Here is a 27,327-nt window from a genome sequence, read left to right as displayed (position 1 = left end):
AGAAAAAAGTGCTTTCAAATAAACAGCCATCTGTTGAAATCATTAAAAAAAACCCAATTCTGCCAAGTTTATATACACGCTAGATTCCTTACGGTACCTCCATGCAGCTCTTGTCCAATCTGTGGTCTCGGCCTTGTCTTGGACTGTCACATTTGGTATGCTAAAGGAAGTACGGCTTTTCCTCCGTTCTAAGAGTGTGAATCTGCACAGGGCCCCGTCCCACCCCCAGCACAGTTACAATGCCAGGCTCAAGCTCTGAATCCGTCTGATGCCACTGGGGCTGCTCACAAGCTCTTGGCAGAGCAGCTGTGCAAGAAACCCAGGTCTCACTCCATGGCTGAGCTGCACAGCTTGGGTGATCATTTACCCCAGTGGCAAGAGGCCAAGGGAAAACGGGAACGCTGCACTGGTAAGTGACAAAACAAGTAGGGTGGTGGTGAATTGAGCCTCTGGTGTCCAAAAGCACTGGGTGGCTTTTACTGAAGGATTTGAAAACGGATGCAAATCAATTTAAAATTCCTGGGCCAAACCAACTGGGGATCTGGCCCCACATTTTGAGAGAGAGAGAGAGAGAGAGAGACCGAGACCCTTACCTATTAAAAACAAGGACATTTAAAAATCTAGTTAACTTTCCCCTGTTTATGCCACGTAGTTTGCATTTCACTAAGCCTAGGTAATGAACAGATGTGTCAAATTTCACATTAGCTTATGAACAAGCCAAGGAGATGGAGCTAATCAATTTCTCTCTCTCTGGGAAACAGCCAGGGAAGGTGCTGTCTTGAAAAACAAACTTTCTTTGAAAAAGCTTTTTCCAAAACTCTCCCTGGATATATTTCTGAGTGACATTACAGTTTTGTAAAGAGCTGCTTTGAAGAGACACTTTTCATGCATAAATCAGCTGAAGTGTTCGTCTGATTGAAGTTTAGATGGCTTAGCAGCAGCTAGTACACAAGAGCTGTGGCAGACAGATAATGGGATCCATTAGCTATACACTGCCTGCTATTTTCCATAAAGTGGAGGCTTAGGATGGGATATGTTAACGATCAAATGGATTTTTTTAAACCCCCCCAGAGGATTTATGAAAGGGGGGAAAGAAAAACACCAAGACATTAAAGTTCAATATTCACTCTTTCTCCAAATACAAAAAGCTGTTACAATTCAACTCAAAACAAAGCATGTGCAAAGTTACAGAAACTTAGACATTGTATAAAAAGTTACACATTTAAGATGGTTTCTTTTATTTCTCACCTGGATTGAGCAAAGAAATTGTTATCTTGATGAAATATTAACAGCTGCTGACCCACCCTAAAAAGTTACATAAAATCTAAAAAAAAGCATAATTACCATAAAACAGCCATCTCCCCTCCCTCTTTATTTTAAAAACCTTTTGCAGAATAGATGAATAAAACACCTCCAGGAAAGATTGACACTGAACTGCTGTGAAGTCTTGGAAGCTTGGAAGTTCTCACTAGCACAATTGTCTAGCATAGGGGAGAAGGGAGAAGGCTATCAGGGGCCAGAGCTGGCCCTTCGCTATTGTAGATTTTAGACAAGGAGAGTCCTGGCCTGGGAGTACAGTACCTAGAACAGGGGAGCTGGTTAAGATCCTACCATTTTTAGAGTCAAAAAATAGAAAGGAGATGGTTTTAAACACATGGAGAGAAATAATGCAACTTTCTTATAGGGTAGGAAGAAGGGAGCATGCCATTGTCTGTTGAGAGTGTACAAGGAAACGCATTCATCGTCAAAACTACAGAGAGAAAACAAGGGGTGGAAGTCCCACTTCCCCTGCCTGTTTCCAAAGATGATCAGGAAGCGCTCTGACGGAGCCGCTGAGTGAAAACGCGGAGGTTTCCCGAGGGGTTGCAGGCCGCTCCCAGAGAAAGACGCAGGGGTGTGATCTCCTTAGCTCCTGCTGGCCTTCACTGAGCGCTGGAGCCTCCCTGGGAGCTGCCCGAATAGCTCCCGTAGTCGTAGCTGCCGTAATATGGAGGCCACTGGCTCTGGTTCTGATAGTACTGGCTCCACTGCTGGGCGTACTGGGGGGAGATGACAGAGTTAGTGCTGGGCAGTGTGCCGGTGAGGCAGGCAGCCCCCAGCACCACCAGACCGTGTTTCTCCCGAGGATTTACCCAATTCAGACACAAGACTCTACAAGTGAGGGTATAGCCCAGTGGTTTGAGCACTGACTGGGTGACTGTAGGAAAGTCCCTTCTTACCTCTGCTAGCCATGGGGACGGCCAGACTGACCTCCTTCGGCCAGTGCTTTGAGATCCGCTATGTACTAGAGAAGAGCTGTTCTTATTCTCCACTACTCACCTAGCGCACTATGCAACGTGACTAACTTGTGTTGCATGTCGGTCTCTCCCGGGGGAAGCGGGTAGTGGAGCGTTTTGACAGGGACTTTCTACAGATCTGCGCTGCTGTCTTTCTATGGGAGAGGTAGGTTGGAGAAGCGTGCCCGGCACTGGGAGTGGAAGGGTTGATCCTTAGTCCTTGGGGCGTTTGTTCCCCAGTCTGGGAACGCACCAAGGATGCTCTCTCTTCTGCACCGAAGGGCTCACCCTGATGGCAGAGCCCCACGCTGCGCCCAAGGAGGGGCGTTGCTGACCAACCTTTTCGTCCTGGAGCTGCAGGCTCTGAGATGCGCTCTGCAGATGTGGCATCCGCAGCACCGGCACACTGGCCTTTGAGACTGGCACACCCTCTGGCATGCACAGGGCTGTAAGCCCAGAGGGGCCTGGCCTGGCCTTCAGGTGCTGCTGCAATACTCTGCTCCACAGCAACGAACCCTTCGTGCAGCCTGGCCATCCCGTTGTAAGGTGGGATCTGTAGGGGTGCTGCTTACCCTGCCCAGGAGTGCGGTAAAGTCCATTGAGTCAGAGAGCACCTTCGCCCGGCCACGGTGAACATCGGCCATGGGCCTCAAGGCTAATCTCTCTGGGGCAGACGCCCCTGGGTTTAGATTATCTTCTGTGAAGTACAATTAGCACGCACACGCTCTACATGACTAGCCAGAGCACAAGGGCATCTCACATGGATCCTCAGGCACCAGGAAGGAGTTTGGGAAGCCAACAGATCAGTATCGATGCTGATTTCTACAATCAGCTTCGAGACAGAATTACAGCCTAGGACGACTGCTGCTGGAAGTCACCTGCCTGAGCTCTCCCGGGGACACCGCAAACATCACACTGATCCTCAACTTCTCCGCTAACCGCAAGGAGGTGAAGGGAAGTTCTGTGACTGGCCCACGCTCATAGCAAACCAGTCAGAGCCAGGGTGAAACATGGAAACTTCCTTCCCTCAGTCCTATGCATGGGCCACTCCTCCTTCCCTACAAGCATCAATTCGTCCTATGGTCAGATACACCCTTAGCTTACCCTCCAGCCAGGTCATCGCTTGGCCAAGAGCCTGTCTCCCACCTACCTGTTGGTATTGGTTGTAGTTCTGCTGATTGTAGGTCTGTGCTGTCGGCGGTGGAGGCTGGGTGTAGCTTTGGCTATAACCACTGTAGCTTCCATAGCTGTAGCTGGGAGTGTACCCTCCTCCTTGGGTGTAGCTTGCCTGGGTGTAGGGCTGAGGGTAACTTGGCTGTAACGAAAGACATAGGATTATTACTGTGCGGCATGGTTCACTGACAACCATTCGCAGGCGCTCTCCACGCTGCCCAGCAGCGGCATCCTACAGGGAATGGGTCAACTGCTGAGCTGCCCTGAGGTGAACAGGCAGGAAACATTCCCCCCGGGCAGGCTCAGGGTGACCCCAGCATGCACCCACTCTCTTTGTGGGGACTGTGCGTTCACGGGGCTCGGCATTCACGGCCGCCCGCTGGAGAAGCCAGGGAAGAGAGAGCAGAACCAGCCAAGAAAGGAAATGTCAATTTCACTCCAGGGGGAAAAATGAAAAATTCAGAAGAAATCCAGAAGGGGCCGTTCCTGACCTGCAGTCCCACCATGTGTTCCCGCCCAGCCTGACAATTCCAGGATTCATGCAGGCCAGCCAACCTCCCCCAGAGCCCCCATCACGCCCACAACTTGTCTGACTTCTGACGTCTCAAAATGAAAAGCTTTCACATTTCTGGGGTCTTGCCCCACTGAAAAAAACCCCTTCCTTTTTACCCGCCCTGAGAAAAGGGGGAAAGTGGTAAAAACAAGAGAAGGCAGGAGAGCATTTCACTTCCTACTTTCAGCAACTAGAAAAATGTGAGGGAAAGTTGAGAGGGAAACCTGACTTCTCCAAGATATTCCCAAAGCTGTGGTGGTGGTGTTTTTTTTTTTTGTTTTTTTTGGGGGGGGGGGGTGTTACTCACCCCCGCTCCGTGAGCCATACCAGGGGGGAAAGTGTAGAACAACAGATGAAAGAGCAGGAGCGCTTAATTTCACCTTACTAGTGTTCGAGCAACTAGATAAACAATGTGGGAGGGAAAGTTAGGAGAGGGGGACAACCTCTAGACCTTCTTCCGAAGATATTCCAAAGCTGTGGGCGGTGGTTGGTGTTTTTTTTTTGTATTTTTTGGCGGGGGGGGGGGGGGGGAAGAGGCCCAAGATGGAAACAAGATGGAGGCTCTATGGAAAGGGGGTGGGATGCAGGTTCTCCAGGATGGCCTGTGCACATTCCTGCTCCTGGGATGCGCCACCTCAAAGAACTCCAGCTTAATGATCTTAATTTCTCTGGCCAGCCAAACACAGAGCAGCGCTCAAGCACCCTCCCAAGCCTGCTCCATTGGTATGATCCTTCCTGGGGAGAGGCTGAGAGAAAGCAACAAGCCAGCCATGACCGACGTCAGCCAGGTAGGTGGGTGGGGAAGGTGCCCAGAGCCCCTGGGACCGAGGGCAGTTCTCTGACCTGCTGCTGCTGACTGTAGCTGCTGGGGGTGCTGCTGGGGGTGGGGGGCGTGCTGCTGGGAGGCTTGTAGCTACTCTGGTTGCGAGCGGGGCTGTAGCTGCTCTGCGGCTGGGTGTTCCGGCTGTAGCTGCCCCGGGGGCTGGAGTTGTTGTCTCTGGTGCCGCTTGTCCAGCGATTCTGGGTGTAGCTGCCCCGGTTGAAGCCTGGCAGAGAAAGCAGGGGCTGTCAACAGAAATCTCCCCTACACCCAAGAGGAACATGTCTCACTGATAAACCCTTGTGGCTGTTTATGCGATGGGGCCCAGCACTCGAAAACCACCCCTCAGGGCAGTTCTTCAAAAGCAGCGCAGCCCACTCTCCCCAAGGAGTGAAGATCAGACCCCTTCGCACCTAAAGGCTTTGATGAGGACCCCTGTCATTGGGCTGGGGGCTGCACAGACACCCACAGAGACTGACCCCCCTGCATTGTACTGGTGGGGTTGCAAAGATCCTGACTGAGCCTGCCTCCCCGTCCACAGGGTGCGGGGTTGCACAGGCAGACACTCCCTGCCCCAAAGAGTTTACAGTCTCACTAGACATGGGGTGGATAAAAGGATCAGCACCCCATGCTGCGCAGATGGGACGTGAGCCCCTAAGCCCTGCGGCACCTTGGAGACCCCACCCTCTGAGCACTGCCCGGGAGCACACAGACGCTCTGTGGCAAACGTGGGAACCAAACTCAGCTCTCCATAGGACCCGCCTCCGGCCGCCGTGTCGGCCTAGCTCCGTGCTCAGACTTCCCCCACCAACAGCTCTGACCCTGGGCTCTGAAGCGCAGGTGGGGAACAGGTGAGATTCTACCTCCTCCTCCTCCGCCGCCGCCACCACTTCCTCCGCTGCTTCCTCCCCCGCCGCCCCGGAAGCCACCTCCGCTGCCCCCTCGGTTCTGGAAGCCACCGCGACTGCCTCCTTGCGGGCCGCTGCCCCCCCCGCGGTTGTCGAAGCGTTGGAAGCCGCCCCCGCGGCCCCGGAAGCTGCCGCCGCCCCGGTTGTCAAAGCGTTTCTCCGGTGGGGGCCCGGCTTTCTTGCCCTCCTCATTGTACTGCTTCACCAGCGTCTCAGCCTCGTCCCGCTGCAGCTCAATGTAGATCACCGCGTCCAGGAAGTCACCAGCCTCCGGCAGTGTGAAGTTGGCTGTATTGCGGGCCCGGCGAGAGGGTGAAGGGGAGAAGAAAAGAGACGTGAGCTAGGTGGAAGAAGTCTGGCAGGGGGACAAATGCTGCAGTGGATGGGAGCCCAGCTTTGCGCCACGATGTCAGACCACCAGAAAGGAGGCGAGAGACAGGAAGGCAAAAGTGAACAGGAAGGGAAGAGACACCATAAACCACAAAAATGATGTAAGCATGATGTCATCCCCCCCCAGCCAATGACGGGGAGAGACACACACTGGTCTCCACTGCATCCAAGTACCAGTCACCTCTCCTGCCCCCTTGTGTCCAGCTGCGAGAAATGCAGCCACAGGGGAACCAGACAGTCACTTTCATCTGGACAGAATCATGATCTCGGGGGAAAGACTTTTTTCCTGTTGTTGTGGGAGAGGAAAGAAACAACCCCCAGCCTTGCTCTGATTATTGGTTTCTGGGAGGATAACATGAAAGACACATAACATTTTCCCCACTGGAACAAAGTCAGCTTGGGTTTATAGCATCTCTTGTCAAGGACAGAGGAGAAGCACGGGGGAAGAACAGATGGAAGATGACGACCAGTGAGACAAAAGGATGGGAGGACAGAAGATCAATCGCAGGATCAGCATTTCAAACCAAAAATGAGTCTCTTTCCAGCTCTTAAACAACACAACAGGTGTTTTGGCCGCATGTGGTTTGTGGATCGGTTTGTTCATTTCTAGGATCCTACCTTTCATTTCTAACACTGCATGATCTGGCACATCCTTCCCCTCCTCATCAGTGCGCTTTATTGTTCGATCTTTTAAATCCTCATCCGTGGGACAAATTACAATGGCCTTGCGTTGGAAACCTTCAAAAGGACGCATTTTCCGTCTCTGGGCAGATCCATAAACATTTGTCTAGCAATGGTGACAAAGAAGAGGCAAAAACCGTTCATTATTTGGCGTTCTCTTTTCCAACAGAGCATTGTGGCCTGCAATGGTGAAAGAAGCCATGGTGCCCCCGCCCCCATGCATGTAGATGGTTGTGAAGTACCCTGGACAGCTAACCTACCTTTTTAGGTGCAGAAGCCAGGTTTGTGTGTGTGTGGTAATGTTAGAACGTCCACATTTGGTACTTTCTGCAATTCAAATGAGATCTTTCATTGCTTCCCTCCCCAAAGAGAGAACCATGAAGACAAGGGTTTGTGCTTTGCTTTCTTCAGAAACAAGCGAGTGATTTACACTTTAAGTGGGAAGCCGGACAGGTTAAATGCAAACCTGTGAACTGAAAGGAATGTTTGTGTGTGACTCATGGGAATTCAGTGTTAATGTTTAAGCACCTGAGAGGCAGGGTTGCTAGCACCTGAGATCTAGATGTGACTTTGACTTCCCTTGTGCCCCTCATTTTCCCCGTCTAAACTGGGGTTAACCTCTGTATCACAAGGCTGGCTAGGAGTATTCAACTGATTTTAAATCTTTTTAGAGATTAAAAAGGTTATTTTGAGGACAGAAGGAGCGATTCCATTTCACTGGACACTGGCAAGGCCTCAGCTGCAGGACTATCCTGTACTTTGGAGCATCCTGCTTTAAGAAAGACATGGACAATCTGGAGAAAATCCAGAGAACAAAAATAAGAGGTTTAGAAAATATGACCTACGAGGAAAGGCTGAACCAATTGGGCTATTTTGTCTAATGAGAAGGTTGGGGGGAGGCAGAGGGGGTATGGGACATGGTCACAGGTTGTTGTAAAGAAGATGTCGGCAATCAATCATACTCTATGCCCCTGGAGGATGAGAGAAGAAGTGTAATTGGCTTAATCTGTAGCAAGGGAGATTCAGGTTAGATATTAGGGAAAACTTTCGAACTTGAAGGATAGTTTAGGCCCGGAACAGGTGACCTAGGGAGGTTGTGGAATCCCCGTCACTGGAGGTGTTTTAAAGAAAAACATCTGTCAAGGATGGTCTAGGTTTGCTTAATCCTACATCAGCTGGAGACGGGGGATTGACTCTTGAGATCCCTTCCAGCCCCATGTTCCTTTTATTCTACTCTGTGACAGTGCAGATCAGATGCTAGAGACATCCCTTCCCCCGGCTTGTTTTCACCAACTGGATTCTCTGCCATGACTGCCGAGGAGCGGGAAAGATTCACACTCCCGCAGGCTGGCTGTTTTAAGAATGACAGAGGAAGCGAAGGGGAAACAGGCACATTACACAGGAATCAGAGGCTGGTGATGGAGGCAGCTTTGAGCCATCTAACCCAGCACTCACACAGCTAGACTACCCAGCTGCTAGGATTTTCTCACATATGCTGTTTTAAGGGAGGATCCTAACCGATGCTTTCTTCCCTGGGAGGACGGCCATGACAGCGCGGGCACCACTCAGTACACAGGCATCTCAGATTCAAAGGTGGGAACAAATAATGAACTGGGAAACTGAAGCCTCACGTTTTAACTTTATTCCTATTAAAAACTGACATTTAGGTGGACTTCAACCTATGGCTTTGTTAAGCCAAAATCATTTCGTTCTCATTGGTTTAATGAGACTATTTGTTACATGTTTGTCACAATGCACATTTCCCACCACAACATCTGGATTTGCTTTGAGCCTCAGTTTTAGTTCTAATATAAAATGGGATTAACCATCTCCTCCTCGGCGATTTCACACGCTACATTAACACTCTGTCTGAGGTGTACAATGGTTCTCAACAGACAGATGCAAGCCTTGATTGTTGTAATGCAAGTATCTAGTCAGTTAAAATTCCTCAGGTGATTAAGATCTTCACGACAGGCCAGTTAAACCCAGAGGTATGTGCGTTGCTGAAACACTGATGCTTCGGTTTCCTTCAGCATCTACTGTACGTGCTCAAGGGTGGTGATGAGCTGGAAACAACATTTCACACAAGTGCCCATCCCAGACCAGGCCCAACTGCTCCCAAAGCGGGAAAGAATATCCACAGCCGGAAAAACCTCTGCAGCTACTGCTACAGCAGAGATCCAAGGTAAGGACACAGAATACTGCAGCAAAACAGCGTCAGCTCACAGCCAGACCAGCAAGCTCTTACCAAGCCCTGCTGAAGCTGAGCATCTAGTAAGCCAGTGCACGACATCCAACCACTCCAGCTTCGCACAGCATGGCCACCTCCCGCCCTCGGCAGACTAACAGAACTGGAGCCAGTGGGAGCCTAGGTCGTACGTACTAAACACGTTCTAAGTTTTTGGCATTCTCTCAAGACCAAGTGGCACCTAAAGTGAAGCTCTCACCCTCTGCTGTCAGTTCCAGGCAGCGAGGTTACTCCTCAGCACTCCAGGGGAGGTCCAGGCCTACCAGATGGCCCAGCAGAAAGGGCAAAGCCCACCCCCGACTGACGGGAGGGCCACAGAACTGGGGATCGACAAAGGAAGGAGTGAGTCCGAGGTGCAGAAGGGGACCCTGAGACCACAGCTCAGCCAGGTGAGGGACTGACACAGCACACAGTGTCCTTGCTGCTCTCCCTGGTCCCCAGGAAACGGGCTGATGCCAGCAGCACGGCAAGCGGCACATCCCTCAAACACAACACGGGCTGGTACAATACTGAACCCCACGGGGCGCAGCCTGGAGAACACCAGAAAGGGATAAGGGGCGTGTTCTTATTAAGCTACTTTTCCTGATGCTCAGTGTGAACCAGCGCTTTGGAGCTATGCTCTGGCTCCGCTCCAGCTCCAGGCAAAAACCTGTAGCTCCACTGCTCTGGAGCTGCTCCGCGCTCCAGCTCTGGGCTCCGCTCCAAAGCCCTGGTGTGAACACCCAGGAACCCAGATACCTGGCTTCACTTCCTACCTGGGGATTTGCTTCCGCCACCCCATGCTCTGCTGATTATCTTGCAAGAGGCAGGGTGACAGCTGCGAATGGCCCGAGGTCAGTCACAAGCAGGGGTGCAGAGACTAGTTTTAAGCCAATCACAGAGACCTGTTTGCCCTTAAATCTGAGAAATGCAGCTGAGAATCTCTGCTCCCTGAGGACTCAGCTCTGTCCATTAACTGGTTACCTTTCAGGGCCCAGGGCTTCGGGTCTTACTCATACTTTTGGAGCGGGGTTTTCCAGATGATCTGGGGATCCCATTCTTTGCACAATGCACTAGATCTAGCCATGGAACTTGGGTTTCAATGATTTGGGCCAGATCCTCCCTTGGTCTAAGGCAGCGAGCTCCATCAGCATCTAGTGAGCGGCACTGTTCTACAACACCTGAGGACCTGCCCTGAATCTCTTACATGGCTACAGTACCACTCACTGGAATTCCAACAAAATAAACATCAGCAACGCGTTCATTCTCAGAGCACTGATGCTTCCTTCCCTTAGCTGTATCTCCGCCCCCCGGCAGGGCACGCACGATGCTAGCATGGCCCAAAGGAAGGCTAGCTCAAACTCAAAGCAAAAACGAGGCACCAGTCGGCTTGGCCAGCCAGATTTCTGACAATCTTTTGGCTGGCTGCAGCTTGGACTGTGCTTCCACCAGCTCTCCGAAGTCGGCACATAGCTGGACGTCTCCCCTAACTTCCGCAAGAAGCGTGATAATGGGCCACGTTATTTTCTCAGAGCCAGTCTGTTACCACGGTGCAAAAGGGCACTGTGCTAACCAAGGCACGGAGCCCACCCAGAGGCTCTAGCCATATATACGCAGCGAGGAGTCCACAACACTTTCAGCAAAATACACGACACCCTTTGGGACAGAAAAGCACAAAACGTCCCAAAACAACAGCGCAATATTTTGGAGGGACTGTTACCAGTTTCAGATCATTGTGGTCGTTGTATATGGCAAACTGATGCAACTCACAGCCATTTAGCAAGTAGGGCACCTTCAAATGTTAACAAGCAAGGCTTCTCAGCTACTGCCAGACACCCTGGAAGTTTTACAGAGCGAACACAGCAAATAGAGATCACGGCAGCTTTCCTGAATCCTCTGTCTTTAAAAGTTTTAAAAAAATATTAAACTCTCATCTATATGATAGATACACAGTCAATTTGTAAACGCACTTCTGCAAAGGAGTTTGCCTTGAAGCACAGCAGCTTACATAAAATCACAGCATCTGTACAGAAACGTGTAGCAGCTTACTGAAAGACGTGTACATGGACAATCTTTTTGGCTTTGTTCTTCAGATACAAGAAGGTCAGAAACCACCTCTTTGCAGTTTTACAGTTAAAACAGGTCAGTGACTAACACTTCATCTTAATTAAACCTTGCAAAAAGCTACAGCCCAAGAAAACCATGAGAAAACAGACGGACAAAGCCTGAGAAGCATATGCCAAACCTAGAGCTGTCAAAAGAGTAAAAGATCTTGGACCATAACAGAGTTCACAGACGACGCTGTTACAGTCTAAACTCCATACTGAGCTACCTAAACATTTTAGAATCAACAGCAGCTGAGGAAAAATATTCTCTCTTCTTCAAGAAAGCAGCCAGCTGTATTGGAAACATGCTTAAACCTCTAACACAACCTCAAACTCTCGCTGCATTCACCTCTGTATCATATTAAAACCAGCAGGAGCTAATTCCAAACCTTCCAGACACCCACATACTCAACTCTCCAGCCCCAAGTGGGGAAGATGCTTCCTCACTCCACATACGATCGACAGTTTGCTTGGCACCCAGATCTCACTTGTAGGCTCAAGGCATATTTAATCAACATTATACAAGGAGAGTACCAGGGTTCAGAATTTTAGACGGATGAAGCAAAGATAGGTCTCATTTGTGCACCTTTTAGGCCAAACTGGGTATTCATTAGTTTTTTTAAATTCTCAGACACTAATCCTACATTTCAGGGTTATTGTTCAGGTTCAGGGTTCAATATACAGAACTGACAGACGTGTGTGGGTCAGTTACACGTATGCCCTAGTTAACAGGGACAGACTAAATCGAGTGCTGCCATCAAATACGGCTGGCGCTGATGTGCCTTAATAAAGGGAAGACACTAAATGCTATCCGCATCCTCTGATCTCCGAGACAACCGCATCAGCAGTAAACAGTGCCTTCCTTTGGCCACCCTGCCTTTAAGCCTTAACCCAAAGCAAGGGTTTGCATTCAGCGTGCTGACAGGGAACCCCACATGGGCACATAATGAGCTGTACGGATTGCCGGGAAAGCTATCAGCTAGATGATGAAGATCCAGAGCTGCTGGGCTCTTCAGAACAGGGTTCTTTCAAAGCCTCCTAGGGGCATGAGATGCTCAATTCCCATTAAAGCTAAATGACTTTGAAATGCAGCCATGAGGTTTAAGCCTGCACACGTAACGGGAGGGAAGTCTGGTTTCCTATAACCCTGAGTGATGCCAGCCTGGCTGTGACTCACCTGGGCTTACCTGTTCTTCTCAGGACATCCATCCCAACAAAAAACAAACTACTCACCAGTGGTACTTATGGATCCCTAGGGCACTCTAGGAAACGTCCAGAGACCAGCACTTACCTTAGCCTATCTTCCCTGACCTGAAAAGCCAGTATTTAGTTGCACGGCCACTTATCTGGATACACTTTAAACAGAACAATCAATTCAGTTCCAAAAGCTCTCTAAATATTTGGAACTGCGTGTGGTTAAGCTAAGGGGGCGCTTCCTATTACTCACCACGGAATGTTTGAACCCTCATTTCTCTGGTGTGCCGTTTACAATGGGAGTTTTCCTTCAGCCCCAGACATACAACAGGGGTATATGTATGTGCACATGGTTAACACTTCTGCAGTGCACTGGGTAAGCCTGGTCACACGCACAGGCGGACGCCAGGGAGGTGGCTGGGTGAAGGACTCTGTACCTGATCCAGGATGTAGTTGCGTTTCTTCCGGGCGGCGATCTGGATCAGGCGGTTCAGGCACTGCGTCGCTTGCTGGATGAGGACGTCCCAGCGGCCCGCGTAGTTGCGCTGGCGGCGAAGTCCCATCACCTTGAAGGAAAATATGGTACAGGATTACAGTGCGGGGTCTGCGAACTGCTGCAGGGGTGGGATCCTCAGCACCTCATGTGGTACTACTGGGAGTAGGGTCTAGTGGTTACAGCACAGGACGAAGTCAGGACTCCTGGGTTCCAGTCTCTGCTCTGGGAGGGGAGTGGGGTTTAGTGGTTGGAGCAGGGGGCTGGGAGCCAGGATTTCTTGGGATTGTTTTCTGAGTTGTGGCAATGACCCCTGGGAAAGCCAATTACTTTCGATATATCATTTCTCTAATTTACATAACGAGGACAATACCCATTTCACTGTGCAGGGCGTATAGGTCAACTCACGTGTATGAACCACTTAAAGGTTCTTGAATTAAAGGAGCGAACAATCTGCTCTAAGAAAAGGCTGAGTCGGGACTGGGAGTAAGAAAGGTGCAGCGCTCCCCTGTCACATCTAATACAAGAGTGACAGCTTTCCAACAGAACAATCCTCTCTGATCATCGAAAGAGGAGCAATCCACAGCAGTGGGAGACTTAGCTATTGACAAGGGCTCATCTCTTACCCTCATCTTATCCATGATGGCATTTGTTCCCAGAATGTTGTATTTCTTCGCTGGATTGGCAGCCGCATGTTTTATGGCCCACGTGGTCTTGCCAGCAGCAGGTAACCCCACCATCATGAGGATCTGAAACACACACACAGAGTGTCTTTGTCCTTTCCACGCACTAAGTCCAAGACCTCCTCTGACACAGACAGACACTCGCTCTTACACGGGGCAAACTGAGGCAGGGGAGTGACTCTACTCAAGGTCATGGAATGACTTTTGATTCCCAGTTTGGCACCATAACCACAAGCCCATGCTACTTTACCCTCCCCCTCCTATCTGTCCATCCAGGTATTCAGAGCGTGCTCATTATTGTGGTATCTGAGGTGCTGCAGCTGCCACGCACCAAGAGAGCTGCCCTGAGTCTGGTTTAGAACCCCGGAGCTCCTGATTCCCAGCCGTGTGCTCAGACAGCTACACCATGCTGGAGAATTGTCATTCCTCCAGCTGACCAGAGCTGTGGTGCCCTTAAAACAAGGCAATGTTTCCTAAAATCCAACACTCCTGCTTGTCTCCCGTCTAGTGGCGCGACAGAGCTACCACTGGATGAGATGCACACTAGCCTGAGGAACTCATTGCCACAAGGGGTCACTGAATCCAATGGTTAGCAGAACTGAGAGCAGGACTGGAGATTTATATGGAGAATGAGAACAGTAATTTAAACAAGACTGGTGGATGGAATCTAAAGCCTCCGGTCCCCCACTAGAGGTTCCTGCCCCAAGTTCTGAAGCAGCAGATGCTGGCCACTGGAGGCAGGATACTTGGGGAGATGGACCCCAGCTCAGATCTTTGGTCACAGGAACTGCAGGCAGTAAAAGGCCATCACACACTATTCTCCTCCAAACACCCTCTGATCTTCCCCTCTGCCCAGGAGACACTTGATGGCAGGCAGCCAGGTGCTGTTTGGTGCTGTTTTCACGCTGATGGGAACGGTTCAGTGTTAGCCCCAGTAGTCTCTAGCCTTACCCTCGGATTGTAAATGCCTCATGGCAGAAAGCATGTGGATTATACAGCGCAATGCAAAACACCCACCTCACACTCTGCTTTACTCTTTGGTCCTATAGTCCCACGGATGCGCTCGGCCAGCGGAACATGCTGAATGAAGGTGAAGCCCGGGGGGACGGGGAAGTAGGTGTCTTCCCGCTGCCCAAAGTTGAACTCGATGGCGCAGTTCTTCACCAGGACGTGGGGGAAGAGCGCCTGGCCGCCCAGCGCTTCCTTTCGTGCCCGATAAGCCACGCCCAGCCACTTCCCGTTCTTCATGAAGGACATCTCCACCTCCTCCCCACACTCAAAGTCCTAGTTACAGAGGAAGAGAGTCAGTGCAAATGCAGGGCCAGAGAGAGGGGCAAACAGAACTAGTTACTGGCTGAACACCACACCCTGGGGCACTATGCAAACGTGTTAACATCACAGCCCCCCACTGAGACAGCATCCCCAGTGTCCTGGGGAAGATCCTGCCACTGCTGGCCCCGGCTCTGAGCTGTTTGCAAGCACAGTGCTGGCAAGATAACCTGCTCCAAGGTCAGCCAGCACAGAGTGAGCAACTGACAGCTCCAGCGTGGAAGCCCAGTGCCGAGGGAGGTAGTTACCGCATGGTCTGAGTAACTGTCAGGTGCTTTCTGACTCTGCCCCTAACTGAACTAGTGTGTGACTGGACATCCAGGAGGGCAGGAAGGTGGGCGTGCGGAGATACGAATTCCCAGCACAACTTTGCAAGGAAACCCTTACCTATAGCAGGGGTTCTCCCCTACCACCACCTACGATAACACTCCTGGGGGTGAATGCAGCAGCGAGCTCGGTGTCATATCTGACACTACCTGCCTCATCAGAATCTCAGGGTTTTAAGCTGCTTCTCTTCCCCTGGGGATCTTGCAGAGGGGACAGAGGAAGTGGGCTGACTTCACAGTGAAAATGACCAGACACAGAGTGCAGTCGAACGCACAAAGCAAACAGTCTGGAAGCAGAATGCGAAGCTCCTCCCTATGCACTGAGTTAGTCTCAGGAGCGGGCAAAACGCAGCAGACAGAAGCTCCCTCTAGCGAAGGGATCGGCAGCCTTTTAGCAGTGCTGTGCTGAGTCTTCATTTATTCACTCTACTTTAAGGTTGTGTGTGCCAGTCATACATGTTAACGTTTTTAGTAGGTCTCTTTCTATAAGTCTATAATATAGAACTAAACTTTTGTTGTATGTAAAGTAAATAAGGTTTTTTCACATTTTTTAACATGCTTCATTTAAAATTAAATTAAAATGCAGAGCCCCCTGGATCAGTGGCCAGGACCCAGGCAGCGTGAGTGCCACTGAAAATCAGCTCATGTGCTGCCTTTGGCATGCATGAAGTAGGTTGCCTCTCCCTGCGCAGAAGCAAACTCCTAGAGACCCAGTCCTTTATCTCCTGCTCACTGGTTTTAGATCCCGAGGGCGCAGATTCAACCCAGCCACGGCCATGGTTACACAGACACGATCAGGGAGCCACCCCATAACAGTGGCAGTGGCCGAACAACCCAGCTACATCTGAAGCAACCCAAGAGCTGTAGAAAATACCCTTGTGAGCAGTTAGTGAGGTGCTGGCAGGGTACATTGTATTTAAGAATATCACTGTAGGGGAGGGAAGGGGGTGGGGTTGCTGCAGTGGCTCAGAAAGATTGAGCAGAGACTATGGAAATGAAGAGACTGAATACACTTTGAAGAGTGGCTCTGGGGCTGCGACTGGTGGAATGCTCGGCCAGCAGGTCAGTTTCCACGCCAGGACGCACTGGAAGTGGTGCCTACAGGGGTGGATGGGGGACCCTGGAAGCACAAGGGGGGGGTCCCCTCGAAGCAGCGAGAGCCCATACTCACAACAAGGCAGGCGATGACGTCGTTCTCCGAGAACGTTTCGCCATAGTTCTCGAATTTGCAGCTGCTGGATTTCTTCCCGGTGCCTCCGTAACCATAGGAAAAGGGCTCTTCCCCTGAGGAGAGAGTCCAAGGGGCTTGCTTGGTCATGGCCAATTCAAACATAGGGTTGCACATGCCACTTCCTTAACCGAAGGCTAATGGAAAGGATACAGGCCCTGCCCTCCCCTCCCCTCTCAGGGTAACTGCTAGCCCTGGCTAGCTGCATATGGCTACAACGCTCCCAGCTTCATAGCCCTCTTTCAGAGGAAACAGAAGAGTCTCTGGGGCTAGGGCATTTTCAGTGGACGGAAAGGGCTAAGCAAGCCCCATCTCTGAGCAAGCCACCCCCTAACACTGGCAGCAGCTGAATGGCCCGGCTATGTCTGGAGCACACCAAGAGCTGAAGAAAACACCTTCATAAGCAGTTAGTGAGGGGTTGGCAGGGTACTGGCCTCCCACCCCATATAGGGACATGAGCACCTGGGTGCCATGGCGACGGGTACCCAGGCAATAAGTGACAGCAAAGACTTTACAAACATTTCAGTGCATCACAGAAGTAACACGATGTGTCTATTTGGCATCGCATATGAAAAGCTGCAGCAGCCCTTACCTAACTGAGTGCTGCAAGAGTCCAGGGACCAGCCAATGCGCACGACGTGAGGATCGGGTTCTGTGGAAGGAAGGTGTTTTACAGAGATTTCTTCATTGATCTGGGGACAGAAAATAAGATTTAAATGACCTTCATGCCCAGACAACCAGAGTGTTCACAAAAAACCTTTTACATTTTAAAGTCAACGCCTAGAGTGGTCTGTGCAAGAACCAGGGACAGACACTTCAGAGAAGTAAATTACCAGCCTAAAAACCCTGTCTCATCTACAGCCATGCAGTAAAACGTGGCCCCAAATTCAGGGTCCGTAAAAATCAGTGTTTCCACAAAGTTGGGGGTAGGGATAGCTCAGTGGTTTGAGCATTGGCCTGCTAAACCCAGGGTTGAGAGTTCAGTCATTGAGGGGGCCGTTTGGGGATTGAGTTGAGGACTGGTCCTGCTTTGAGCAAAGAGTTGGACTAGATGACCTCCTGAGGTCCCTTCCAACCCTGATCAGCTACGATCCTCAGAGTAACAACTTTGAATCACTGGTTGCCCCAGACCACCTGCAATGGGATCACTCAACCATTGTGCTAGTACTCGGTTTCTCCACCCATGGGTTGCAAGCCCCAAGGCACTGAACGTTTTATTACAATCCAAAGCAAAGAAAATCTCACCCACGCACCACACTCTGATTTTTCAAGGTGATGGGTTCTGGGTCAAGCCCTCTAAACACTAAAACGGGGGCTGGAAGGGACCTCAAGAGGACATCTGGTCCAGCCCCACACCAGTATAACTAGAATCGTTGTCACAGATGCTCTTATGGTAAATGCAATGGGTGTGTGTGAAAACTGACTGAGAACAAAGGGTTGTGGATGTGAAAAGACTGAAAAACAAGGTACTAGTGCAACAGAGCCTAATAGTAAAACAGAAATGAACGAGAAACTGACACGGCCATTTTCACAGCCCAAGCTGAGACGCACCAGATGAAATGCCGAACGCTTTCTAAAAGCCATGGGTTTGCTACATAACATTGGTGAGGAAATCTGAACCCATCTTAGTGCCACAGTAAGCAACATTTTGCAACTGTACTTTTAAAAAAAGCTTCATAACTCTCTCAGCTCTGGGAGAAGTTCCTATTAGCCTCGTCTGTAAGTGACAGAGCTGAGATTAAAAGCCAGGTGTCCTAGCTCCTTGTACTCATGATCTCTTCCCTAGATTTCTGTTAAGAAGCTTTAACAGACCACAGCTGAGAGAGGCCAGCAGCCTGGATTACCAGAAAGAATTTTCTGTGTTACATGAAGCAGCACTAAGGAACTGGCTAAAGGCATGACTTGAGTTAAGCTGATGTTTGTAAGTTTCCAGTTTACTAATTGGAAGTTTTCTGCCCAGCTCCAGACTGTGTGACAAATGGGGGGACCGTGCTGTGTGTTACTGCTAAGACTCATGAAATCAGCTACCAAGGGTGACGGGAAATGACACCACCCTGTAGGTAACTGGGCACGGTGTTTTCCTCCTGTTTCAATTCCCCAATCCCAGTGCAGATAGTCTGGGCTGGCAGATCGCACACGACATTCCTGAGTGAGTGTGGGGAGGTACGGGTGTATGCACAGCTCTTCTGGGGAAGATTCTTGTTTCCTGCTCCAACCAGTTTTAGAGGTGTTTGCTTCCAGCTGTGTGGTGTGTAACTACGCAGAGCCCGAAAGTGAAAAGAGAGCTCTGCTACAGAAGTGGTCTGGTAGCCCAATCAATCAGGGGATTGGAAAGAGCACCAAAGCATTCCCATGTTACAAACACAATCCAAAGGCTGTCCACTTATGACCCAAAACACGAGGCCAGATTGGACAGGTCTTCAGCCGGCCATCCCTCCCCATGCACACATGCTATGATCTGCAGAGAAAGTCAGCACTGATATTCAGTGCATCACCTCTAGGCATCAGAGTTAACACCAAGCCAAAATGAACGAAGACTGTCATCTCTTTAAAGCTACTGCTTCAGGCTCTCTGCCCACGTCTGAAGACTGCCCTGCACTGATTTACATTTTAGTCATGTTAAGTGCTAAGCAACTTACACTTTAATTTTTTTTTCAGAAACTTTAAAAAATGAAGCTATAGATTCAGGAGGACAAGATACAGCTACCAGGGAAAGAAACCAAGGCCACCAAGCCATTGCAGGCTGACCCAATTGACCTCTGCCTGAGGGATACGGCTAGACTGAAGTCACTAGCCCTACAACAGGAGTGGAGGGATTTTGGTCTGACCATCTTACAAAGGAAGCCAACTTTGCTGATTATGCCACTTGTGAGGAAAAAAGAGGGTTTGCCGCTTCAGCTGATAAAAAAAAAAGAGGATTTAATGGTCACCCTCGGTGAATCGGGCACCTCCACGGAAAAAGGAGACCCGGGTTAAAGGACAGACATTCCTCTCTAACCGGAAGGAGGTGAATTAAATCTGTGTTGTTACTCCACAGTCCCTATCTCTCCTCAGAAGGAAGGCTACGTAGGCGGCAATGAAAACAGGCATGAAATGTACACGTGGAGATTGATTCCATCTCACTCTTTCCCCTTGGTGAAGCTGGATATTCAGACGAGTCGTTAGGAACCTATTTGCTGTTAGTCCAGTTAACAACCAGACCTCCTTCATGGCTAAGCCCTGTTTCCTGTTGGAAATGCTCCCAAATCCAGCTCTCTTTCCCCACTGGAAGATCCCTAGCACATGAAAGGTGAAGTTACCATTCACGGTGACTTACACGTTGCTAGCGGCAACATGCTGCTCTTACCTTCATCTCGTAGCAGACTCGCCCTTGCCTCACGCCGTAGGTAGCTCGGGCGCCTGACCACAAATAAGCGAAGCCTTCTATGGTCAGCGGGTAGCCGCTGTATCGGTCCCTGGCTACTTTGAAATGCAGGTCACAATTATCTAGAGGACAAGGAGGTCTAGTTGTTAACTGGAACAATATGGAGGTGATCAGTGCACTAGACTGGCTAAGAACCGCACGCCACCTCCTATGCCTACAGCCCCTTGCACAATGAGATTTTAGGCATTACCATAATACAGTAAAAGCCCTGTTCTTGGCGTTCCCCCGCTCCCCGACCTGCCTGTCTCTCTCATCCACTTGTTACACCTTGTCTTGGCACAAAGAGCAGCTTGGGTTATAAATTATGTGGGGCAGGAACCACCATTTACTCTAAGTTTGCAGCATGCCTAGCACAGCTTGGGGTCCCAGTTCAATTCCCAGCTCCGGCACAAGTTGTTTTGTCTCTCTCCACCTCAGCTCCCGTCTGTAAGACGGGGAGAACAGAAGGGCCTATCCCTATATTGCACCCCCCACCTCACTGGACTGGTGGGGGGATCAATACACTGCAGAACATGAGACGCTCAGGTACTACCATGATAGGGGCCAGATAAGGACAAGAGACGAAAACATCGCCGGGGGCTGAAAAATAAACAAGAGAGCAGGAAAGACCTTCAGTCAGATGTAAAACCTGTGTTCATTAACACTTTTAAATTAAAACAGGAAGGAATTCGGGGAAGTCCTCAGACTACATGACCACAGCTGTCCCTTCTGGCCTTAGACTCTATGAATTCCAATGCGGAAGCATTACAGAGAAAGGCAGTCTGTGTTAAAGGCACATTAGCCCTGCCCCCAAGTTATGGGGACAGAAAGCTGCCAGTATCTCTCTGGGCCTCCCTGAGAGTCCTCCCTTCAAACTAGAGAAGTCTACTCTTGCTGTCCTGGATAATTTTCAAGTTGAGAAGAGGCAGGAAGGAGACCACCAGGTAAAGGTATTTGGGGTGCAGGGTGCCACCATTCTCTGCCCCCTGCACTCACATGTATCAATGGCAACTAGTGTCTCATCAAACTCTTCTTCGTCATCTTCTGCAGGAGGCTGAGGCGATCGGCCCCTAGAGCAAAAACACCAAGGCACCAATGTTACTCATGTGTCAACCAGCAAGGCAGAGCTCTGGGGACAAAGAGCGGGAAGAAGGCCTGGAAGGATTTCAGAACGGTCAGACTTTCACTGGGACAGATCAGTGTGGATTTCCAACCAGAGACTCCTACTAGAAAAGCAAAGGTGAAGAGGCTCTCCGGGAACATTTGACAGTGACCACTGAAAGCTTCCATCACGGGATGTTACCTCAGGCCCTGCATCTGGTACAGTTATTGACCCTGTGCAAACTGCTTGTAACAAACCTCCGGAGCAGAATGGTGAAACTGCCACTTGCCAATAACAGGCTGTGGGGAACACAGAACCAGACCTGTTCTTAAAACACACATGACTCTGACTAAGACTGGATGGAAAAAATTTCATAAGGAAAATCACTTTCTTAAATACAAGCAGGCTTGGCAGAACTGGATTTTTATTGTTTATCATACTGACGGATAATATAGTTGCTTTTAACTTTTTAATGTATTTAAATTTTCACAGTTCAAAGAAATTCTGGAGGGTCAGACAACAGGGGCATCAGACGATTATTTAACAGCAGCAGACATGGAGATGCAAAAAGTTAAAGCTTTTATAAAGTTATACTTTTATTGTCAAAATATACCCAAGAAACAACCCGAAATCAAACGAGTAGGTTCTCAAGCAGTGTTTTTCTCACTCTGCCCATCTTGATTACCAATGGACCTTTCTTTGCCCATCTGTGTGTGTTCGATGAAATTGATCTTTACCAACTTTTACTGATAAAAATCTAATCCTTCCAAGCCTAAATACGAAGGAGAACCTGCCACAAACCAGGAAGAGCCAAAAGCTCTAAGAGGAGATACCACCTTATAATTCTTATTTCGACAGACGCAAGTTACGCTCCCAGCGCTTTCCAAACTCAGCTTCCAGGACTCTCCTTAGCTCCTGGCTCAGGAATAAACGTCCTTAACTGCCACAAACCAGAGACTCATTCAGGTTTCCCTCCGCGAGCTCACCTCTTATCTTCCCGGTGTTCGTAATACCCTCGCCCTCGCTGCTCTTCATAAGGCCTCTTGCGGCCCTGTGGCTGCTGCTGCTGTCTGGGCTGAGATGGATCAGGTGCATTGTAGCCCGAGGGAGGCACATTGTAGCCAGGAGTGGGGGCACTGTAGCCAGAGCTGGGGGCACTGTAACTGGAGGTGTTGTAGCCAGAGGAGGGTGCATTGTAGCTAGGGGCGTTGTAGCCAGGAGCCGGCATGTTATAGCCAGGAGCTGGCATGTTATAACCAGGAGCCGGTTCTTCTTGCTTTACTTCTGTCTTCATCTCTGCATTTAAAACAGGCAGTGAGATTAAAATATTCTAGTCACCCATGACAAGACAGGGACTCCTCTGCCTTTACTGAGAGCTGCTCAATGCTGCTAACAACCCCATCACCCCTCCCCGGGGTATTTTTGCTATGATAACTCATCCTTTTCCCCCAGTGTGATTAAAAGGGATTAGTTTACAGGGCTCCATTTTTTCCCTATTCCTAATCACATGTTCACGACCGTCCTTGGCAGGCTACTGGTCTCCAATTATTTCTAGCCCTATTAGGCTGCAAAATACTGCAACCATGGGGGATGACAGGAAGCAAGCTGGGGATCAGAGAGATGTCATTTTAAGGTCCGATGTCTTGTGATCTTTTTGGCAACAATACATTCAGCTGCTGTATCCCAGTGGGAATCAAAATCACAGCTTTTCCAGGGGATGCAGAAATTGTTCCTAGCCTTGAACAACCACAAAACACTGGACCATAAATGCACAACTGATCTATACGTAGGGTTTTGGAGAGCTGTCTAAGAACAGGCTATTTCAAGTCTCAGGCGTCAGATCAGTGTAGCTTCCGTCCCTCGATGCTGCCTTTTGAGTGCTTGTCAGACTGAAACCAGTTCTTTGATCACACGACACAATGGGGCAATACAACTGCAAACCCCTATCAAAGGCTCACATAGCATGGGGAAGGGAGGGGAAGAGAACCACAGAAAGCTTCCTCCTTCTGGTAGGGACTGATCCACCAGCAAAGGAGAGCACCGGGCACCACAGCGACTTAAGGCAGTAATTACATGCCCATTCGTTATAATCTTACTTTTCAAAGAGTTTTGCTGACAAGGCCGACTTTAAAATGAACGTTACCTGAGTGTAAGACCGGACGCTCGTGGTCTAGAGATCTCCTCTCGTACTTGGATTCGTTCTCCTGTTTAATATTGCAGTGCTCGAAGGACTGATAACCCTGGGGGTCATTCTGATGAGTATTGTTGTCAACACCATCTTCAAATAGAAACAGGCATTAAGGCCGTTACTTACAACGGACTGTAACTAGAATGTGCAGAAGAAAACGGAGCTTCAACATTTTATCACCAGGGAACTGGTCCCTGCACCTTTTGGGACCTATGCACTGAAGACTAACAGGCCTGGCACCCAGCACTCTCAGAAACTTATCAGGAAGGCAAAGAAGTCAACCACTTGTTCACTGCAAAAAAGGCATGTGTTTCAGTCACAAAACTTTTCCAAAGGAAACAACCCAGTTTCCACTAAAAACAACCAAACTCTGAAATCCCAGAGTAAGGCGAGTCTCCTGACCAACACTCCAGCAAACAATGACAGACACAACACTTTCCACACGTGCAGTATTGACCTGCGACCCTCATGTCTAGCCATGGAACCAACAGGACTGATAACTTGCCATTTACTTTCCAAGATCCACAAAAAGCAAAAGTGAAAGTGGCAAGGGAGGCACCATCACCTTCCAGGGGAAATGCAGAACAGCCAATTTTGGTGATCTGCTCAGAGGCCTCAAACAAATTAGCAATGATATAGGAAGAGCATCTCAGTGCAGAACCTAAGCAAACCAGTGTCCTCTAGTGAAATATTGCCTGGGGGCTCATTCCCTTTCACAGCACGATGAGGTAGCTTAGCAAGTTACACGGAAATACCGCATGCCAGAGCAGCACAGAACCTGTGCAAGATGCACCATTTATGCCTCAAAGAGCCGTTAGCAAGCAAACATGCTGCCCAGGGAGACATGCTTCCAGGCACCAGAGATTTAGGGTGGTTTGAAGTGTAATATAGTAAAATGGTAAGATGACTAGCAAGTCCAGACCCGTACATATGCCCAATGCCGAACCCCAAGGGGCAGTTCAGTTTCTGTCTGTATAAAACAGAACTGATCAAATATATTACCCAGACATCTGCGCACTTGCACATGTAGCTCCTCCAGCCAGCCAGTCACACCGTGTAGAAACATTATGCCAGCAAAAAACAGTGGAGACACTGCTCTGCATCACCTGCCAACACCAATTCTACGACCAAAGCAGACCCTAACCCCCTGGTGAATGGGGGGAAGCTGACAGAAGTCAAGATGGGCTGGCAGGATTCCCATCTGCCAAAATCCATCAACAAGAAAAAACGAGGAACTACTCTGGCAAGGAGCTGACCCCGCTCTGGACCAAAATAAAAGCAATCACGTGGTGCAACAAGCAAGCACCTGCAGCTGGCAGAAGGATGCAATGTTTCCTCATTAGGGACACGGAGGTCTGTCAGGTAGATCTACACACACTTTCTATGCCTACACCCCCACCTCAGTACAAGATGGGTGGGACTTGCTCGTTGTGCCAGAGTTGGGACTAGAACCCAGGAGTCCCGACTTGCTGTCGCCATGGCCCCTGCTCTAACCCCTAGGCCACACGCCCTGGGGCTGGGTCAGCACATCACGCCTGCCAAGGGGGACGCCCCTCGTGACAAGAGGAGCCCGGGGAGAACACGCGTGGTCCCAACAGCCGCAGTGGAGATGCCTGGCCCATTGCGGAGACCAAACCAAGGCCCAATGCAGCTCTCCCGGCTGTGACCTCAGCTGACGCCAGTCTCACCAGCGGGGCCTCGGGACTCCGATGCGACATGTTCCCGGTGAGGTCCCCTGGGGACAGGGTGACCAGATGTCCCACTTTCTGGGTCTTTTTCTTATATAGGCTCCTATTATCCCCCCTCCTGATTATTGACACTTGATGTCTGGTCACCCTACCCGGGGACTCCAGTAACCGGCTGCCTGCACCCGACAGCGACACAATCAGCGTGGGCCAGGCCCTGGACTCGGGGTGCCTGTTACCCCACCGACCCCCTGGACTCCCACGTTACCCCACCGACCCCCACATACCCTCCACTGACCCCCCGCAGCCCCCTGGACCCCCACCGTTACCCTCCACGACTCCGGACCCCCACCGTTACCTGGCACCACCAGACCCCCACATCACGCCCCACTGACCCCGGCCAGCCCCCACATCAACCGCCACATTACCACCACCTCAGACCCTGGATCCCCTTACCGGCCTGTCCTTGCGACACCCGACATCACCCCCCCGCCCCGCCCGCACTCACCCACTGACACGGCCCCCAGCCCCCCCGCATCACCCACCCCAGCCCCACGTTACCCCACCGACCCCCACTGACCCCCCCCCAGCCCCACATCACCCCACTGAACCCCTCCCAGTCCACATCACCCTGCCAACCCCCACCGACCCAGTTACGCCCACCCTCTGGGCCCCACATCCCCCCCCCGACTCCAACAGCCCCATGTTACCTCCCCTGAACCCGCTCATCCCTCCAGGCCCCGCGTTACCCCACCGACCAGCCCCCGTTATCCCGCCAACACCGCATCACCCCGCCCAGCCCCGGGAGCGGGCCGGGCCGGCCGTTCTGACACGCGGGCGGGGCGGGGCGGGGCCTCCCCCCCGCCGGGCCCCCGCGCCGCGCCCCGCCCTCACCGTCCGTCGGCCCTGGTCCGCCGCCGGCCCCGGCCCCGCCGGGCCCCTCGGCCTCCAGCGCCGCCTGCAGCGCTCGGCGAGCTCGGCCTTCAGCCCGCGCGTGTCCAGGCCGCGGCGGCCCAGCTCCTCCTTCAGCTCTTCACCGCAGCCGCCGCACGTCCATGGCGCGCTCCCCGCCCCGCGCTGGGCCGGCCGCCGGCCTTTCAAAATGGTCCCCCGCCATCGCCCTCTGCCCGGCCCGCGCCGCGCCGCCGTGCCACGGGGGCGCTGATTGGCCGAGCGCGCCGCGCCGCGATGCAAGGCTGCTTCTCATTGGGTAACAGCCTCCCCGCCCCTCTCACCTCCCTTGCCGCCCGTCTCCCGCTCACGCTTAGTTTGTGAGGAGAGCTCCCATTGGCCAAAGATAGCGACGACGTTGTAACAAGTCTTACCATTGGCGGCAGGCCGCTTCCCGTGTGAGTCAATCAAACAGAGCCTCGAGGGTGTGAAGGGTGAACTTGATGGACAGCTGAAGGGGTGGGAGGGGTCAGACCGCCTATGGACCAATCACAACGGCGCCCCATAATTTCCTGTTGAGTATCTCATTGGCTGAGCCCTGGGTTTGTTTGTTTTCTGTGTATTTCCCATTCGCTGAGCCTGAGAGGGAGGGTGTGAGCTTGTCTGCCATTGGCTGACCCCGGGGGATATTTTGTTTCTTTGGAGAAGGGATTATTTTATTAGTGCATTTTCCATTGGCTGAGCCCAGGGTGGGAGTGTTGCAGGTGCATTTCCCATTGGCTGGGCCCTGGAAGTGGAGGGAGTTGTATGTGCATTTTCCATTGGCTGGGCCCCAGGGAGGGAGATTGTAGGTGCATTTCCCATTGGCTGGGCCCAGGGTTGGTGGTGTTTATTGTGAGTGCATTTCCCATTGGCCAAGCCCCGGGGGGGAGGGGGCAGAATTTATTCTTAGTGCATTTCCCATTGGCCGAGCCCTGGGGGATTTATTCTTAGTCCATTTCCCATTGGCCGAGCCCCGGGGGGATTTATTCTTAATCCATTTCCCATTGGCCGAGCCCTGGGGGATTTATTCTTAGTCCATTTCCCATTGGCCGAGCCCCGGGGGGATTTATTCTTAGTCCATTTCCCATTGGCCGAGCCCCGGGGGGGTTTATTGTCAGTGCTGATCCAGGGTGTGCGTGGTTTGCTCATGCAATGCAGCCCTGCACGACTCAACGCGCCGCCTGGCCCAGTGGCAGGACTCCCAGTAGCTTGAACACGACCCGGCCCCATGCTGGGCAGCGAGGGGCACTGGCCTGCGCTGTGCGCGGGACGCAGGGACCCTCCCTCCCCGGCCCTGGGCGCGGCGCTCGGTTACTGCTCGGAGTGACACCAACAAACGGGGGCTGCGGTCACATGATCACGTTTATTCGCTACCGGGAAGTTCTAAGCAAAATCAGGCTCCGGTGGGGCCTCAGAAAATGCAAGAGAAGCGGAATCGCTGACCCCCAATCCCGGGAGCCGAACTGGTCCTGGCTGTAACGCCAGTGAGGCAATGGGATGAATGGAAACCCAAGAGAACAATGACCCAGAAACCCCAAAGGTCTGATTGTCCGTTCTGGTCCCTTTGCCCCAATCCAGCCATGGGCAGCGGACTTAGGGTAAAGGGGGACCAGGAGCCGAGATCGCAGCC

General features: G+C 51.2%; 1 protein-coding gene across 2 annotated transcripts; it reads right to left on the bottom strand.

Annotated features, from left to right (window-relative positions):
• Positions 1–1,109: 1,109 nt before the first annotated feature.
• HNRNPUL1 (heterogeneous nuclear ribonucleoprotein U like 1) lies at positions 1,110–25,905 on the bottom strand. 2 transcript variants are annotated; one of them, XM_075070584.1, is made up of 15 exons: positions 25,802–25,905; positions 23,035–23,169; positions 21,878–22,187; positions 20,786–20,859; positions 19,733–19,872; positions 16,979–17,078; positions 16,330–16,442; positions 14,521–14,787; positions 13,447–13,569; positions 12,765–12,893; positions 6,739–6,907; positions 5,686–6,018; positions 4,846–5,048; positions 3,427–3,591; positions 1,110–2,039 (listed from the first exon to the last, which is right to left on the bottom strand). In XM_075070584.1, exons 3-15 carry the CDS (start codon positions 22,183–22,185, stop codon positions 1,923–1,925), a joined length of 2,241 nt encoding a protein of 746 aa, XP_074926685.1. In that variant the 5' UTR covers positions 22,186–22,187; positions 23,035–23,169; positions 25,802–25,905; the 3' UTR covers positions 1,110–1,922. The 2 variants fall into 2 exon arrangements, with proteins under 2 accessions (XP_074926685.1, XP_032651548.1); XM_032795657.2 differs by lacking the exon at positions 25,802–25,905 and adding an exon at positions 24,082–24,453.
• Between the last annotated feature and the right edge of the window lie 1,422 nt (positions 25,906–27,327).

The sequence above is a fragment of the Chelonoidis abingdonii genome, chromosome 11 (genome assembly GCF_003597395.2).
Source record: "Chelonoidis abingdonii isolate Lonesome George chromosome 11, CheloAbing_2.0, whole genome shotgun sequence".
Classification (NCBI taxonomy): domain Eukaryota; kingdom Metazoa; phylum Chordata; order Testudines; family Testudinidae; genus Chelonoidis; species Chelonoidis abingdonii.
This window is presented reverse-complemented; position numbering and strand designations above follow the sequence as displayed.

Bases quoted from the DNA above. Each gene is read 5' to 3' on its own strand.
- HNRNPUL1 (XM_032795657.2), bottom strand. From the start codon at position 24,145: ATGTTTCTACACGGTGTGACTGGCTGGCTGGAGGAGCTACATGTGCAA. The intron at 14,788-16,329 runs GTGAGTATGGGC...CTCTGTAACTAG, and splicing joins ACGTCATCGCCTGCCTTGTT to GACTTTGAGTGTGGGGAGGA. The intron at 5,049-5,685 runs GTAGAATCTCAC...TTTCTCTGCCAG, and splicing joins CGGCGGCGGAGGAGGAGGAG to GCTTCAACCGGGGCAGCTAC.